Raw genomic sequence first — 19517 nt, forward strand, 5'->3', positions numbered from 1 at the left:
CATGCGCCCGAATGACCTGACGTGTGGATTACGCAACGTGAGATTTTTTGTTGCTATTTTTTCTTGTTGTTCAGCATTGGGTCACTATAGCCGCATATTTTATCAGTAACTTTGTGTGACCTCCGATCTGCATGACAACATGAGAATGGGCAGATTTGTGGCAGATGAAGTTTTATGTCGGTAAATGTAAAAGATTACACATAGGAAGTCAAAATGTGAGGTTTGAATACACAATGGGCGGTCGGAAAATCAAAAGTCCACCTTATGAGAAGGATTTAGGAGTCGTAGTGGAGTCTAAGATATCAACTATCAGACAGCCTTCAGAAGCCATTAAGAAGGCTAACAGAATGTCAGGTTATATAGCGCCTTGATATGTGGAGTACAAGTCACAGGAGGTTCTGCTCAGTCTTTATAACACACTGGTGAGGCCTCATCTGGAGTACTGGGTGCAGTTTTAGAGTCCAGGCTACAAAAAGGACATAACAGCACAAGAAAATGTCCAGAGAAGAGTGACTGGGCTGATTAGAGGGCTACAGGGGATTACAAGATCAGTGAATGGGCAGATAATCTCAAATCTGTTGAATGATCACAGAGGGACTTGGACAGCAGACAGGCTTGGGCAGATTTGTGGACGTTGAAATGTAATGTCAGTTAATGTAAAGTATTACAAGTGGTAAGGTTTGAATACACAATAGGATGTCTGAAAATGGAAAGTCTACCTCATGAGAAGGATTTAGGAGTCATAGTGGACTCGACACTATCAACTGCCAGTCAGTGTTCAGAAGCCATTAAGAAGGCTAACAGAATGTCAGGTTATATAGCGCCTTGATGTGTGCAGTACAAGTCACAGGAGGTTCTGCTCAGTCTTTATAACACACTGGTGATGCCTCATCTGGAGTACTGAGTGCAGTTTTGGTCTCCAGGCTACAAAAAGGACATAACAGCACTAGAGAAGGTCCAGAGAAGAGCGACTGGGCTGATTAGAGGACTACAGGGGATGAGTGATGAGGAAGGATGAAAAGAGCTGAGCCTAACACTTGCTAAATCTTTAGGTCTTGTTAGGTCTGAGTGGACAATAGGATGTCTGAAAATTGAGAGTACCCCTTATGGGAAGGATTTAGGAGTCATAATGGACTTGACATAATCAACTGCCACACAGTCTTTAGAAGCCATTAAGAAGGTTAACAGACTGTCAGGTTATATAGCTCCTTGATGTGTGCAGTACAAGTCACAGGAGGTTCTGCTCAGTCTTTATAACACACTGGTGAGGCCTCATATGGAGTACTGGGTGCAGCTTTGGTCCCCAGGCTACAAAAAGGACATAACAGCACTAGAAAAGGTCCAGAGAAGAGCGACTGGGCTGATTAGAGGACTACAGGGGATGAGTTAGGAGGAAAGATGAAAAGAGCTGAGCCTTTACAGTTTAAGATAAAGAAGATTAAGAGGAGACCTGACTGAAGTGTTTAAAATTAGGAAGGGAATTAGTCCAGTGGATCGAGATGGTGACTTTAAAATGAGCTCATCAAGAGCATGGGGACAGAGTTGGAAACTTGTTAAGAGTAAATTACACACAAACATTGGGAAGTTTTTCTTTACACAAAGAACGATAGACACCAGAAATAAGTGACCAAGTAGTGTGGTAGACAGTAAGACTTTAGGGACTTTCAAAACTCGACTTGATGTTTTTTTGGAAGAAATAAGTGGACGGGACTGGCGAGCTTTGTTGGGCCGAGTGGCCTGTTCTCGTCTAGATCTAGATGTTTAAATGTTCTAATGCTAGAACAAAATCTAATTCTTAAACCTTGAAAATGTTAAATCGGCTCCTGTAATGTGCAAAAATGTTATCTTATACAACAAAGTCTACGTATTCCCTCCTGTGAGTGTACGCCTTTTATTGACAGCAAAAAAAATGCAACATAAATTGAGTTCTGAATTGTGAAAATGTTGCAACTTCCAAAAGTTTGTGTCTACATGTCACAAGTTTTTTTGAGATAGGAGAATAGTGACAGGAATTGAAGCCACATTGGCATTGCTGTGCCAGCCCAGGAATTTAGTTTTAGTATCTTGAGAGTGTTTTTATTGCCACAATTGCAGCCACAATGACTTAATTATTCAATTTTTTTTTTGGACTGTCAAAACGAATTTTAGCAGACATCGACCAGTTTGGGAAACCAAAATTTTAGGTCGCATGACATTGAATAGATGTGAAGTGTAAACATGCGGGGTCGTAATCCCTCTACTTGAAGCATATATACTCAGCAAAAAAAGAAACGCTCCTTTTTCCAGGACTGTGTATTTCAACAATGTTTTAAAAATCCAAATAACTTTACAGATCTTCATTGTAAAGGGTTTAAACAATGTTTTCCATGCATGTTCAATTAACCATAATCAATTAATTAACATGCACCTGTGGAATGGTCGTTAAGACCTTAACAGCTTACAGAAAGTAGGCATTTAAGGTCACAGTTCTAAAAACGCAGGACACTAAAGAGACTTGTCTACCGACTGTGAAAAACACCCAAAGAAAGATGCCCAGGGTCCCTGCTCATCTGCGTGAACGTGCATTAGGCATGCTGCAGGGAGGCATGAGGACTGCTGATGTGGCTAGCTAGGGCAATAAATTGCCATGTCCGCACTGTGAGACAGGGAGACAGGAAGGACAGCTGATCATCCTCGCAGTGGAAGAGCCCGGATCTCAATTCCATTGAGCACGTCTGGGACCCGCTGGATCGCAGGGTGAGGGCTAGGGCCATTCCCCAGAAATGTCCAGGAACTTGCAGGTGCCTTGGTGGAAGAGTGGGGTAACATCTCACAGCAAGAACTGACAAATCTGGTCCAGTCCATGAGGAGGAGATGCACTGCAGTACTTCAAGCAGCTGGTGGCCACACCACATACTGACTGGTACTTTTGATTTAGAGGCTCCCTTCATTCAGGGACACATTGTGAAACATTTGTAGTTTATGTCTTATGGTGTTGACTCTTTTAGTTTTCATACAAATATTTACACATTAAGTTTACTGAAAGTAAAAACAGTTGAAAGTCAGAGGACGTTTCTTTTTTTGCTGAGTATATATGAAGCAAAGATCCCTGGGATATGGAGCTGGTGGCCATGATGACATTGACACATTAGGAAACCACAGATATTACTTATCCCAATAAAGGACAAGTGACCATACTGCCTCATCTTACTGGTAAACTTCTGCTTTTCTCCTGAAAATGAGGGTCTACATTGATTTACGACATCACATAGACACAGCTTATGAAGTGGGGGGCAGTGTCCCCGTGGTGATAAAGCAGGCCACAGCATGTGATGCCGCCTCCGGTGTGTTATATGTCTGGTGGTGGTCTCCAAAAGAGAGTTTCAGTCGGGCTGGGAAAAGCAAATAGGGCTGAAGCCCTGTAGCTCTGGCGTGCAGAATGATGGGTGTGTAGGCCTTCCGTCTCTGTGCCGTGCGGGAACTGAAATCGGGGAAAAAGTGCAGCGTGGATCCTCGGTATTGTGGGGCAGGTGCCTGACGGGCAGCCTGCAGAATGTGTTGTCTGTCGGTGAAGTGGACGAGGTGAACAATCAGGGTACGAGGAACTGCCGAGGATGAGGAGGTGGATGAAGAGATTCGGTGGGCGCGCATGATTTTGATGTCTCCTGACGGCAGGGTGGGGAGCCACACTGGGAGCTGGCACCGCAGGAAGCTCCTTGGGTCGTCGCCTTCGGCACCCTCTGGTAGGCCGGTGATCCGGATATTGCAACGACGGGAGCGGTCCTCGAGGTCTGCCATCTTGTCCCAGAAGGCCTCCAGCTGAGCCTTCACCGACTCAATTTTGTTTTCGTGACCCGCTGCTTTGATGTGGAGGGCTAGCAGGTCGGATTTGACCGCAATCAATCCATCGCGCATTCCGGAGGCGAGGGCTTCTAGAGAGCTTGTTATGGTGGATGTCTGCTCTGCAATAAATCTCTGTAACTTCTTGAATTCATCTGAATTCGGGGCTTCTTCTGCAGTGCAATCGTCATTTGTGGAAACGTTGGGCAAGTCGACAGAGGCAGAGGGATTCCACTCAATTGTTCGGGACATGATAGTGAAATACACTGAGAAGAGTGTAGGAGGAGGAACAGTAGATGAACATCACAGAAGTGAAGAGTTAGAGAGTCTTCATCTCTCAGCCATACCAAGGAGACCTCTACTAGCTTTTATAGTCTGAAGTCTGTGCAAGCTCCGCCCGCTGAGCCAAACCATCTGGTCCACTTACTCAGTAGTGTCTTATCTGCAGGGCGGGAAATTCTTGCATGTGTACATAAACACGCTTACATTTATTGGTCTTTTCACTGTCATGCGATTGAGAGAATAAGAGTTTGAGGGCCTATTTGTCCACTCGTTCACAGTTCTCCTATATTGGCTTCTCCCCTGTGCATTTGGAAGGTTCCGGGACCTACCAATCACACACACACACACACACACACACACCCGCTTTAAACATTAAGATCACAGTGCAGGTCTGGCATTCAAGCAAGAAACTGTCAGCAGTGGCTGTGGTCCGAACCCCAGACATGAGTGGGAAACCTGCTCTGGTGCTGGAGAGTGACACCGATCTGAGCTGGTGCTGGAGATTGGCACCGATCTGAGCTGGTGCTGGAGATTGGCACCTATCTGAGCTGCAATGGGGCATTTATAGACAATGAAACCTGCTGCACTGCACTGAGGTGAGATTTCCTTAACCCACCAAATTCACTTACAGGGTAATACAGAGCCTGTTTTGGTATCTTTGGGTATAAAGATGGGGTGGCAGTGCCTAACAGGGCACACACACACACACCAGCACTCCCTCACACTAGGCCAGTTTAGAGTGTCATCTGAGTAGCTAAGCCTCTTAGAATCTGAGTTTGGGGACATGGAACAATTTTGAATTATAACACAGAACAGGGCAGCACAGCAGCACAATGGTAGCGCTGCTTCCTCACAGTAAGAAGACCAGCATTCACCTCCTGGGTCCTCCCTGTGTGGAGTTTACATGTTCATCCCCTTGTCTGTGTGGGTTTCCTCCGGGTGCTCCAGTTTCCTCCCACAGTCCAAAGACATGCAAGTTAGGTCAACTGGCGATTCTAAATGGGCTCTAGTGTGTGCTTGGTGTGTGTGTGTGTTTGCCCTGCGATGGCCTGGCACACAGTCCAGGGTTTGTTCCTTGCCTTGTGCCTTTTGGTACTGGGATAGTAGACCCAGCAGACCCCCATGACCCTGTTCAGGACTAAGTGGGTTTGATTGACATAAAACAGCTCACAAGTTACACAATAATCATATAATTACACACAATTATACATTATTATTAGTGCCTTTCATATCTGTTGGCATGCTTATCTGTTATATAATGTCTTTCATATAATCTAATTTTATTGTTTTCTCTTTTTGAGAATACTATACAGAATTACATCAATATATAGTGCCATTCATATTTGAGAAGGTTTAATCAATGTATGTATCTATCTAGTATTTAGTGCCTTTCCGATCTATCTATTATCTAGTGCCTTTCCTCTATTTCTGTCTTATATTGTGCTTTTCCGATCTATCTATCTATTACAACAACAACAACAACAACAACATTATTTATTTCTATAGCACATTTTCATACAAACAGTAGCTCAAAGTGCTTTACATAATAAAGAATAGAAAAATAAAAGACACAATAAGAAAACAAAATAAATCAACATTAATTAACATCGAATAAGAGTAAGGGTCAATGGCCAGGGGGGACAGAAAAACAAAAAACTCCAGACGGCTGGAGAAAAAAATAAAATCTGTAGTGGGTCCAGACCATGAGACCGTCCAGTCCCCTCTGGGCATTCTACCTAACATAAATGAAACAGTCCTCTTTGTATTTAGGGTTCTCATGGAAGGACTTGATGATGATGGTCACGTAGAATTCTTCCTTTTAATCCGTCCATCATTGTTTGAGCATCATGAAGCTTTGAGTAGGTGGAGGTGGCGCAGGCCATCACCACAAAGAAACCGGAAAAAGAAACAGAAAAGAGAGTAGGGGTCAGTACGGATTTTAGAGCCACCATGAGTAGTTATTATAAGGAAATTGAACATATAGAGTATCAGGATTAAGTTAAATTAAGTTAAATTGAAGTTATAGAAGGCCATGTTAAAGTAATGTGTTTTCAGCAGTGTTTTAAAGTGCTCTACTGTATCAGCCTGGCGAATTCCTATTGGCAGGCTATTCCAGATTTTAGGTGCATAACAGCAGAAGGAGCCTCACCACTTCTTTTAAGTTTTGTTCTTGGAATTCTAAGGAGACACTCATTTGAGGATCTGAGGTTACAATTTGGAATATAAGGTGTCAGACATTCTGATATATAAGATGGAGCAGATTATTTAAGGCTTTATAAACCATAAGCAGAATTTTAAAGTCAATTCTGAATGACACAGGTAACCAGTGTAGTGACGCTAAGACTGGTGTGATTTGTTCTGATTTTCTTTTCCTAGTTAGGATTCTAGCAGCTGCATTCTGCACTCATTGCAAGTGATTGATGTCTTTTTTGGGTAGTCCTGAGAGGAGTGTGTTACAGTAATCTAGTCGACTGAAAACAAACGTGTGAACTAATTTCTCAGCATCTTTCAGTGACATAAGAGGTCTAACTTTACTTATGTTTCTTAAGTGAAAAAATGCTGTCCTAGTGATCTGATTACTATGTGATTTAAAATTCAGATTACAGTCAACAATCACCCCTAAGCTTTTTACCTCCGTCTTGACTTTTAATCCTAATGTATCCAGTTTATTTCTAATAGCCTCATTGTATCCATTATTGCTGATCACTAAAATTTCAGTTTTCTCTTTATTTAACTTGAGAAAGTTACTATTCATCCATTCTGAGATACAAGTCAGACATTGTGTTAGTGAATCAAGAGAGTCGGGGTCATCAGGTGCTATAGATAAGTACAGCTGTGTGTCATCAGCATAGCTGTGGTAGCTCACGTTGTAACCTGAGATAATCTGACCTAACGGAAGCATGTAGATTGAGAATAACAGCGGACCCAGGATAGAGCCTTGTGGAACACCATATTGGATATCATGTGTCTTTGAGTTGTAATTACCACAACTCACAAAATATTTTCTCCCTGTCAGGTAGGATTCAAACCAATTTAAGACACTGCCAGAGAGGCCCACCCATTGACTAAGGCGATTTCTAAGAATGTTGTGATCAATGGTGTCAAATGCAGCACTCAGATCTAAGAGGATGAGAACAGATAAATGGCCTCTGTCTGCATTTACCCACAAATCATTTACTACTTTAACGAGTGCAGTTTCTGTGCTCTGATTTGTTCTAAAACCTGACTGAAATTTATCAAGAATAGCAGGTTTATTGAGGTGGTCGTTTAACTGCATAATGACTGCCCTCTCCAGAACTTTACTTAAGAAAGGCAGGTTAGAGATGGGTTTAGTAGGCGATCGATTGTAGAAAATAAGACTCTGGGATTACTAGCATTGTTATTTATAATATTAGAGAAATAGCAGCGCCTCTCAAGACGGACACTGTTATTGTATTCTGTTATTTTGACTTTTAATATTTCATAGTGGACAGTTAGTTTAGTCTTCCTCCATTTACGCTCCGCTCTACAGCATGTTCTCTTTAAATCAGACACTCTTTGGGTCAATGGTTTGGGTCTTCCATGGAATACCAATGCTATTAACTGTCTTTTCAGGTGCAACTCTGTCAACAGCAGCTCTCACTTTAGTATTAAATCTTTCCACCTTACTATTTACATTATCCTCACTATTATAGTTAGCACTATAAACGGACTGATTACTTAGAATGTTTGTAAGTTTTAAAGCTGCTGCCGAGTCAAAGAAGCGTTTTTTAACAATATGCTTCTCATGAGTGTTTTTTATCATTATTTCTATATTAAAAAGTAGAAGAAAATGGTCTGATAGACCGATATGAATGATCTGCTTTATATCAACTTTCAGTCCTTTAGTAATCACTAAGTCTAACGTATGACCTGCTTTATGTGTAGGCTGATTTATGAGTTGTCTCAAATCAAGAGTCCAGGAGGTTCATAAATTCTTTTACTTTTAGATCACACTGATTATCTATATGAAAATTAAAGTCGCCGACTATTAGGAGTGTGTCATAGTTAGTAATTAAAATTGACATTAAGTCAGAGAATTCCTCAAAAAAAGACACGTTATATTTAGGAGGTCTATACACGGATAATACTAGAACTTGAGAATCTCCATGAATGACAACGGCGAGATACTCAAAGGACTTGAACTTACCAAAACTGATATCTTTATATTTTAATCGGTTCGAGTAAATGTTAGCCAATTCGCCCCCCCTTTTTCCCCTGGCGGTCTGCACGAGTAAAACTGTAATCCGGAGGCGCAGATTCAATTAAAACAGACGCACCGTTTGAGTTAAGTCATGTTTCACTTAGTGCAATAAAATCAATCTTTCTATCACTAATAAGATCGTTTATAAAAAATGTCTTGTTAGTTAAAGATCTAGCACTATTATATAGTGCCTTTCCTCTATTTCTGTCTTATATAGTGCCTTTCCTATCTATCTATCTATTTATCTATCTATCTATTATATAGTGCCTTATCTTTCTATCTATCTTATATAGTGCCTTTCCTGTCTGTCTATCTATTTATCTATCTATCTATTATATAGTGCCTTATCTTTCTATCTATCTTATATAGTGCCTTTCCTGTCTGTCTATCTATCTATCTATCAGCCTGAATATGTTCTTGAATCCGTTCCCCTTGAAAGTCATAAATATGTAAATATTTACAATGGAATAGGAAAGTATTGAGGCTGCTTTACTTTCTGCACACTTCACTATGTTGCAGGTACATTTCCAAACTGAATATATTTGCAATTTTTTTCTACACTCAAAAACCCATAAGGACAAATTGAAAATTTTTTATAAGTTTTCAAATTTATTAAAAATCAAAAACTGATATTTCTCACTCATGTAAGCATTCAGACCTTTAATTCAGTACTTTGAAGAAGTCCCTTTGCCCTCAATTCCAGCTTCCGTTCTTCTTGGGTAACTCTCTACAAGCTTTGAACACCTGGGTTTGCACAGTTTGTCCGAGAATATTTCTGGAAGATTCCGTTAGATTGGATGATAAGCGTCTGTCTGTAAACTGCCCATGCACTCTGGAGGTGGTTTTCTTCAAGGACTTCTCTGTATTTGTTTGCATTCATTGTTCTCTCAGTTCTGAGAAGCACCCATCGTCGCTATGCTTCACCGTGTGGATGGCATTAGGCAGGTGATAAGAAAAGGCCAGACATGGTGCTTGAAGTTCTGCCCAGAGAGTTCAGTTTTTGTCTCATCTGACCAATGAATCTTGATCCTTCTGCTCTCCTTTAAACTGTGAAATATTCAAGAATGGTCTCCTTCTAGCCACTCCACTGTAAACACCAGTGTGATGGAGTGCTGCTGAGATGGTTGTCCTTCTGCCAGGTCCTTTTATCTCAACTATAGTGACCATTTGGTTTTCACTCAGCACCCTGACCAAAAGCTCTTTTTGTCCCGTTACACAGGGGTGGGACCAAATGTCTTTCAATTTTGCAATTATTGACACCTCTGTGCACAATATGATCACCGGGGTCCACAGGGAGTTCCTTGGACATCATGGTTTGCTTTTTTGTCCTGACATGCACTTTGCATTGTGAGACTTTACTTATAGACAGGTGTGTGTGCCTTTCTGAACGATGGGCAATCGAATTGTTTTACCACTTATGGCCCATCTGGCTGGCACCACCAACTGAACCTGACACAGACAAGCATGGGACACAAGTTCAAGGCACACATGGCTTATTTTCTCTTTGTGAGAAAAGCCTTCCCCATTTCCCACAGGCACAATACAGCACAATACCAAAAGTCATCCTGCACTCTTTTCCTTCTTTCTCCTCCACTCCTCTGGACAAGCTTCATCTACCCCCTCCCGACTCTGGCTCCCCATGCAGTGGCTGCTGGCTCCTTTTATAAGGCACCTGGAAGTGCACCAGGTGCTTGATGCCTCATTTCCGGCAAGTGTGGTGTAAGAACTGCCCATCAGGACTCAGCAGCTCCTGCTGCAGCTCCCCCTGGTGGTGCCTGTGGATCCCAACAGGACTGCACCAAACTCCAACTCCCATGAAGCCCTGCGGGAGTCCGAGGCACCGCTGCCACCCAGGGGGGTTGCCATCTAGCGTCCCGGGGGAGGTAACGCTTTGGACACACTTGCTCCCCCGGTCCTCCCAGCCTGGAGGCGTCCCGCATGCAACACACTGGTGGACCCCTAATTACATTGTATACACAGCTGGAGGTAATTAAGGCAAACAGGATGAACCCAAGCACAATTTGGAGGTGCCCAGAAAAAGGGTCTGAATATTTCATATATTTTGAACATTATGGGTTATTGAGTGTAGACAGATGGGCACATACGTTTCTATTTCAAGTTAAATTTACAACAAAGAAAACTGTACAGAAAGTGATGGGATCTGAAGATGTTTGGTAGATACTGTATGTTCTACTGCCCCCTGGTGGTAGTCCAGTTAGCCACAGCATTTTCAATTCATTTTGCCTGGCCTGTCCTCCTTATTTGTTCTGTCTATGCTGACATTTGCATCTCAATAAATTAGAATATCATCCATCCATCCATCCATTATCCAACCCGCTATATCCTAACTACAGGGTCACGGGGGTCTGCTGGAGCCAATCCCAGCCAACACAGGGCACAAGGCAGGAAACAAACCCTGGGCAGGGCACACACCAGGGACAATTTAGAATCGTCAAAGCACCTGACCTACATGTCTTTGGACTGTGGGAGGAAACCGACGCAGACATGGGGAGAACATGCAAACTCCACGCAGGGAGGACCTGGGAAGTGAACCCGAGTCTCCTAACTCAATTCAAAAAGTGAAACTTATATATTTTATAGATTCATTACAAAGAGCGATATATTTCAAGTGTTTATTTCTTTTTATTTTGCTGATTATGGCCTAAAGATGATGAAAACTCAAAATTCAGTATCTCAGAAAATTAGAATATTACATAAGATTAATAAAAAATAAAAAGATTTTTAATACATAAATGTTGGCCTACTGAATAGTCTGTCCATGTACGCCCTCAATACTCGGTCGGGGCTCCTTTTGCATGAATTACTGGCATGGAGGCGATGAGCTTGTGGCACTGATGAGGTGTTATAAAAGCCCAGGAGCCTTCAGCTCATCTGCATTGTTGACTCTGGGGTCTCTCCTCTTCCTCTTCCTCTTGATAGATTCTCTATGGAGTTTAGGTCAGGCGAGTTTGCTGGCCAATCAAGCCCAGTGATACCCACCACGGTCATTAAGCCAGGTATTGGTACATTTGGCAGTGTGGTCAGGTTCAAAGTCCTTTGCTGGAAAATGAAATCAGCTTCTCCATAAAGCTTGTCAACAAAGGGAAGCATGAAGTGCTCTAAAATGTCCTGGTAGATGTCTGCCTGTCCTGACTTTGGACTTGATAAATAAAACACAGCGCACCAACACCGGCAGATGACATGGCTCCCCAAATCATCATTGACTGTGGAAACTTCACACTGGACCTCAGGCAGCTTGGATTCTGTGTTTCTGCACTCCTCCTCCAGACTCCTTGATGTCCAAAATACAAAATGGACTTTCATCTGAAAAGAGGACTTTGGACCACTGAGCTGTTACCAGTTCAGTCCGTTTTCTCCTCGGCTCAGGTAAGACGCTTCTGCCGTTGTCTCTGGTTCAGGAGTGGCTTGACACAAGCAGTGCTGTGACAGTTGTAGCCCACATCACGGACATGCCTGTCTGTTTGTGGTGGCCCTTGAAGCACTGACTCCAGCCGCAGTCCACTCCTTGGGAATCTCCCCCAAATTCTTCACAATCCTCTCCAGGCTTGCGGTTAGCCCGGTTGCTTGTGCAACTTTTCCTGACCCATTTTTTCCTTCCACTCAACTTTCCATTAAAATGCTTGGATATGGCACTCTGTGACCAGCCATCTTCTTTAGCAATGACCTTTAGTCGCTTCGTGTCAATGGCCGTCTTCTGGACAACCGTTAGGTCAGCAGTCTGATGATGTGGCCTACTGAACGAGACTTGAGAGACCGTTTCAAGGCTCAGGACCCCTTTGCAGGTGTTTTGGGTTCATTAACAGAGTGGAGTGGGACACCAGGGGCCTCATGCATAACGCTGTGCGTAGAATTCACACTCTTAACATGGCGTAAGCACAAAAGTGGAAATGTGCTTACGCACAAAAAATCCAGATGCCTAAATCTGCGTGTTCGCCGACTTCCACGTTCTTCCGCTACAACAAAATCCCGGTCAGTGTGAAAAGTAACGTGCCTGCTGCCCCGCCCCGTCTCCTCCCAGAATTACGCCTCTTTGAATTTGCAAATCAATATAAATAACCCTTAAGCTCAGCGTTCTGTAAAAAGACAATGGCAAAAGCACATGGGGAAAATAGAAGAATTTCAGCGAATACCAAGTGGAGGCAAAGAAAAACGTACTATTTGTTGGTTTAAACAGTGGTATAAATAAGAAAAGGAGGTCGATCGAGTGACATAGCGTGTTGGAGAAACTTAAAAGCTCAAGTTCAAAAAGTCGCACAGTGCCGGAAATAAAAAAGAAGTTGTCAGATATCAAAGTCGCCACGAAAAGGCGAATCGTAGCCCACCATCGTGAGTGTCATATGAAAGCTTATTAGGGTACAGAGTTGGAAAAAAGCACGAAATGTCAACTTTAATCTCGAAATTTCCACTTTAATCACGTAGTTTATTTTGTCATCAAAGTAGAACATCATAAAGTTAATCTTAAAATCGTTTAATTTACTAGTTTCTCAAATCCCATCGTAACTAAAGTAGCACGTTAAATGCTTTGTTTTGTATTTGATCTTCTATGTGTGTGAATCACTACGTGCTTCCATTCTTTCTCTTCCTCCGACAGGACACAGAATCCATTACATTCGTGATATTACAGCTCTCTGAATAATTAAAATACTGAGATGTATGCGTGATATCTTTTTCATGATGACAGGAGTTAAAGCATGTTATTAAACATGGGAACACGGTGGCGCGGTGATTGTACGCGACCTTCGATGAAATACTTTACTGCAGCAGTACAGTCTCTTTCAAACGTACTAACCTCCAATTCCTGTCCTTACTTTTCTTTCTCCAAATACCCAATCGCCACACATTCAGTTCAGTAATAGACGTTAAGCCATCTGTAAGCTTAGAACGCCTGTTCTTCAAAACTTTTAAGGAACACTGAAATATCTTCGTAGTACGTGTTTAAATTAGTCTATCCATCTATCCTTCCAGTGTCGCATCAGCACCAGCAAGAATACGGCACGAAGTAGGATCAATCCGTGAAAGGAGTACAAACTCCTTGCTAGCGCTGCGTCACCGTATCCTCACATGTTTAATTATTAACAATATAGATTATTTAAATGAAGTTAAACTTTTATCTATATAATATAATCAACATCTTTTGCTGCATTTCGTCTTAAAAATGATATCGTCATCATATGTAAATACGCACTTTATAGAGTGGCTCAGGTTGTGTAATATTATAACTGTAGTGCAAGTTTACAGTGAGGTGATTCTACTTATAAGTACAGACAGTTCAACAAGGAGCACTTGATGGACTGATTGAGTGCGTTTAGAGTTCTTGTGATGAACCTGTTTGTGAACCGCGAGGTCCGTACAGGAAAGGCTCTGAAGCGTTTGCAGTATGAGAGCAGTTCAAATAGACAGCCTGGGTTTGATGCTGTATCTGATATTCTCTTTCTGATCAGCTGCTGTACTCCTGTGATTCACATTTAGATACAGTGATATAAATACTCTGAGTGGTGCAGTGAGAGTAATATGGAAAAAGATGATCCGCTGTGGCAACCGCGAGGTCCGTACAGGAAAGGCTCTGAAGCGTTTGCAGTATGAGAGCAGTTCAAATAGACAGCGTGGCTGAGACAGCGTGGGCTTGATGCTGTATCTGATATTCTCTTTCTGATCAGCTGCTGTGCTCCTGTGATTCACATTTAGATACAGTGATATAAATACTCTGAGCGGTGCAGTGAGAGTAATATGGAAAAAGATGATCCGCTGTGGCAACCCTTAACGGGAGCAGCTGAAAGAAGAAGAGTAAGGTGCAGTGAGAGTAACAACGCTAAAGCAGCTATGGTATTTAAAACAGTTTGGCCATTCTGTGGACCATTATATTGTTACTGGTTAATTACAATCAGATGCATTAAACTAATAAACAATATGCGGTTAATTTCAGTGTATTTATAAAGCTGCGTCAGGGATGTGGATCTAAAAAAGAAAGGGAAAGCACACAGGAACAGTAGCACTGCTTTGACGCTGGGCGCCGCCAGTTTAGAAAACCGAGTGCAGAACTTGCGTACGACAGGGTTTTAGCTAGCGTGAAAATGTGTGTGGCTTTACGTCAAGTTTAGGTTTTATACATCTTGATTTGAACGTGGAAACGGGCGTATGCACCATTTATACATGAGGCCCCTGGAGTCTACAATATGAACTTTCGCACAATATTCAAATTTTCTGAGGTGCTGCATTTTGGATTTTCTTTAGCTGTAAGCCATAATCAGCAAAATGAAAAGAAATAAAACACCTGAAATATCTCACTCTGTGTGTAATGAATCTATATAATATAGGAGTTTCACTTTTTGAATTGAATTACTGAAATAAATTCACTTTTCGATGATAAGAGATTCTAATTTATTGAGATGCACCTGTTTATGCACTGTTGCCCCCTGGTGGTCGTTCAGTTCTCCACAGCATTGTCAATTCATTTTGCCAGGCCTGCCCTTCTTATTATTCTTAGTACCTTAGTAGTAGAGTGTTGTACCATGTTAGCCATAGATTGATACAGGAGAAAGTAGGGTGAAATGACGCCTTTTATTGGCTAACTAAATAGATGACAAATGCAAGCTTTTGAGGCAGCTAAGGCCCCTTCATCATGTAAGGTGTAACAAAGAAACTGAGAAATACTCTCACTTATATTGGGACAGCAAAGTGATTTTTTTTCTTTCATCTTAACAACCTTTTTGTTCAAATGTTAGCAAAATTAACAAACCTTAGATTAATTAACAGAAGAGAATAATAAACTGAAGGATATATTCCCCTGTGGTGGGCTGGCACCCTGCCTGGGGTTTCTTTCCTGCCTTGCACCCTGTGTTGGCTGGGATTGGCTCCAGCAGACCCTGGTGACCCTGTAGTTAGGATAATGGATGGATGGATGGATATATTCCCAGAACCTCCCCTCCTTGCACACAGACAACCACTAAACCTCAAACAACTGATTGTCCGGAAACTCTTATGTGTGGCTTCAGCAGCAAGTGGCACATCTCCCTGCCTACAGGACAGGTGTGGCACCTGCACACATATCTACACGACAGATCAGGTAGTTGTACCACATTGCCAGCAGGAGCATAAAATAAACGGTTCGTTCACATGCAAAGCTGCTAATGCGGTCTACCTAATCATGTGCATAAGCTGCCCCAACACTGGACTGTACGTAGGGGAGACTGGTCAGACACTGCGTCAGCGAACGAACTCACATAGATTTCATATCAATCAGAACAGTGTTGATCTTCCGGTGGCAGCACACTTTAACAGTAAAGGCCACAGCATAAAGGATCTGAGGGTCACTGTGCTTATGGGTAATTTCAAGACCCAACAGGAGCGGAGAGAATGGGAATATAAGCTCTACAAAATGGTCTGAATAGAAAGAGGAGTTTTTTATGACCAGATATGTGGACTAACAGACTGACTGACCAGCTGACTACATCAGAGGCCGATCTTACAGACAATGCACTTCAAAAAAAAAACTTACAGGACTTTCTCTAGTGATGGTGATCTTATCTCTACATTTTATTAGTTCATTGTTCTCTTCTGTCAGGGTTAATTCATCTAAGATTTATTAATTTTGCTAACATTTGAACAAAATGGTTGTTCAGATGAAAGAAAAAAGTCACGTTGCTGTCCCAATATAAGCGAGAGTATTTCTCAGTTTCTTTGTTACACCTTGCCTGATGAAGGGGCCTTAGCTGCCTCGAAAGCTGGCATTTGTCACCTTCTTATATTAACTCTTTTAGGGCTGATGTTGACTTTTGTCAAAAGGAGGAATTGACGATGGTAATCAACTGTAAACTGTGACAAAACCAACCGTTATGTTTTATTTGGTGTCTCTTTGGTAGACGGAAAGTTAGCTTCATTGGATTTCACTGAGATTTCCTGCACTGCCATGAGTAGCAAGGCACAAACATCTGCAAAAATGGCCCTGGCCCCTGGCGAGAGGTCAAAGCGGATGCATAAAACAGAATATTCCGGCTACGACATTTTGCCTATTCTCTCTGAACTGGACTATGACTTGTTGGACTCCGATTTTGAATGTGAGTTTCTGGCTTCAGTTGATTGGTCTCATACTATTTGTGGTGCCACCACAGGTTCAGGTAGCTAACACGTCTATGGCACTGTTCGCCTGGGAGGACTGCCACCTAACAATGATAAGAGGTAGAATCCAGATTGCAATGCACCGCGACAGTGTCAGCTGCTGCTGCCCCAGCCACGCGAAGACAGCCTGGCAGCAAGCCTGCCGCACATTCATGGCAAACTGGCAGCCACAGCATGCAAAAACGATGTTTTATATTGTGTTATGTTACATATTTCTGTGTGAAGCCATTGCTTTTTAGAAAACTATGTTTTTTGGAAAAAATATTCAGCCCTCAAAGAGTTAAGTGCATTGAGCATGGGAAAGGCGCTATATAAATAAAATGTATTATTATTATGTCTATGCTTATGCACTGTTGCCCCCTGGTGGTCGTTCAGTTCTCCACAGCATTGTCAATTCATATTGCCAGGCCCATTATTATTTGTTCTGTCTATGCTTATGCACTGTTGCCCCCTGGTGGTCGTTCTGTTCTCCACAGCACTGTCAATTCATTTTGCCAGGCCTGTCATTTCTTTCTATTCTTATTTTGTAGGGCTCTGCCCCTGGTATGTAGACTGCAGTGCCAGCCTCCAGACTGGCACATCATGATACCCATTTTCAAGTGGTGACACTTCCATGCTTTTGCTTTTCTATGGGGTGCTCATTTTGAATTTTGCTTTTTCTCTTCCTTTCCCATTCCAGGAATGAGTCGCCACATGGCAGCAGCCCTCCCAATGGGCACATTAAAGTACATTCCATCCCCCAAAGCGCCCGTTGCAACCAACAGCGACTTGGCCAACCTGTTTGAGTGCCCTGTCTGCTTTGACTTCGTCCTTCCACCAATTCTTCAGTGCAGGAGCGGCCACCTGGTCTGCAGCAACTGCCGGCCCAAGCTCACATGCTGCCCGACATGTCGGGGACCCCTGGGCTCCATTCGGAACTTAGCCATGGAGAAAGTGGCACATTTTGTAATGTTTCCTTGCAGATATGCCTTACTGGGCTGCAAAGTCGCTTTGGCACACAGTGAGAAAGCGGACCACGAGGAGCTGTGCGAGTTCAGACCCTACTCTTGCCCATGCCCTGGCGCCTCGTGCAAATGGCAAGGCTCGCTGGGCGACGTCATTCCGCACCTAATGCACAAGCACAAATCCATCACGACGCTCCAAGCAGAGGACATCGTGCTGCTGGCCAGGGACATCAACCTGCCAGGGGCTGTCAACTGGGTTTTGATGCAGGCCTGCTTCGGCTTTCATTTCTTGCTGGTCCTGAAGAAACTGGAGAAGTTTGACGGGCACCAGCAGTTCTTTGCCATCGTTCAACTGATCGGCACACGCAAGCAGGCCAAGAACTTCATTTACCGCCTGCAGCTCATCGGCCACTGCCGGCGTCTGACGTGGGAGGCGACCCCACTGTCCATCCACGAGGACATCTCGGTGGCAGTCATGAACAGCGACTGCCTGGTCTTCGACATGAACATCGCGCAGCTCTTTGAAGACAGTGGCAATCTGGACATCAATGTGACCATCTCCACGTGCCACCCCACGCCAAGTGACCAAGAGGGATGACCTGCCGGCTGGGATGGACTTACAAATTCTGCAATTCTTCAATTTCTACAAATGTGTGTCAAAAGTGGCAACCCCTTCCTGTTTCACCCACCGAACTGCAGCTGTTTTGTCGAGCCCTTCGGGCGTTTTTCATTTTTCTCTATTTTTTTGCTACCTTGTCTACTTTACATTTAATAAACGTGATGCCATATTTTTTCATATTTGGGGTCTTATTTTGAAAAAGGGCTTTTTTCTCTCTTAAGTTATGTACTGCCAGATCTGGGCAGAGTGGGCAAGAAATCGGGATTACAAGTCAAGATAAGGAAGGCTATGGTGATGTGCCAACATGAAGCCAAAGTGCCAACGGATGGGGAAGGGGCAAAGTAAAAGAGCCAGGAGATGAAGTCAAACGTCGAAAAACATGCAAGAATAAGTCAACCAGATTGAGAGAGCGGCAAAACAAAATGGTAACCCAAAACGTAGAGCCAGAAGGAAAGCAGTGACAATGATCAGAAAACACTCACAAGAGAGTCCGCTAATGAGGACCACAGTGGCATTTAGTGGACTCCTTCATGTGGGGGTCTCTTCGGAGAGTCCTGGGGTACCACTGGTTTGACTTTGTGTTGCTCATAGAGTCCCGATTGAGGCACTTGACCTACATTGTGAGGGGGCGTGTGGCATGATTACCCGAGGGTGATCCGGCTAGCCGAGTGGCTGGTCCAGGCCAAGGGGATGCCCACATAACACCTGGCGTGCAGCAGATAGAGGGTCATTTCTGGATGGTGGGATTGGACTGTGTGTCTGCCTGGGGGGTTGCCAACCAAGCTGTTTGGTCATGTGGTGGGTGCTCGCCAACCTGACCTGACCTGACCTGTTGTCAGGGTCACGTCCCACATTTCTAGGGGCGTGGCCTCTGGGGTCGTGACTTTGAATTAATGAGCAGAAGCGATAAATGGTCAGCCTTGTGCTCTGAGCCTTCTCCGATCTGCGGATAAAAACCTGATTTAAATCTTTGACTTCTTGTGTGATTACTGTTTTAGAGAATCCTTAGGGTGCCGCTGGTTTGACTTTGTGTTGCTCATGGAGTCCCGAATGAGGCACATGACCTGCGTTGTGAGGGTCCGTCAGCTATGGCACTACGGCCATGTGGCGCAATTCTCAACCCAAGGGTCATCCAGCTCAGAGGATCCTCAACCAGGCTGGACCAGGCCAAGGGGTCACCCACATAACACCTGAGTGCGGCAGGTTGAGGGTCACTTCCGGCAGGTGGGACTGGACCGCGTCTGCCTGGGGGGTTGCCAATCAGGATCCTAAGCTGTTTCATCATGTGGCGAGTGTGCCAATGTGCTGTACCAGTGCATGATCCCTGACCAGACGTGACCTGACCCTACCCATCATCGTAAGGCACCTGTCTGGCTGCCAGTTTAAATAGGGAGCTACTTACAAAAGTGCAGGTGATAATTTGATAAAGTAGGAAGGCTTTTAATTTATTTACAAAAGCATTAAATACAAATAAATAAATAAAGCCTGCTAATAC

The 19517-nt window shown here is 43.4% G+C and overlaps 1 protein-coding gene across 1 annotated transcript; it reads left to right on the plus strand.

The window, feature by feature from the left end:
• Nucleotides 1-4069: 4069 nt before the first annotated feature.
• LOC120526714 (E3 ubiquitin-protein ligase SIAH1-like) lies at nt 4070-18001 on the plus strand. Its single transcript, XM_039749870.1, has 3 exons — nt 4070-4096; nt 16990-17002; nt 17139-18001. Exons 1-3 carry the CDS (start codon nt 4070-4072, stop codon nt 17999-18001), a joined length of 903 nt encoding a protein of 300 aa, XP_039605804.1.
• Nucleotides 18002-19517: the final 1516 nt, after the last annotated feature.

The sequence above is a fragment of the Polypterus senegalus genome, chromosome 3 (genome assembly GCF_016835505.1).
Source record: "Polypterus senegalus isolate Bchr_013 chromosome 3, ASM1683550v1, whole genome shotgun sequence".
NCBI lineage: Eukaryota > Metazoa > Chordata > Cladistia > Polypteriformes > Polypteridae > Polypterus > Polypterus senegalus.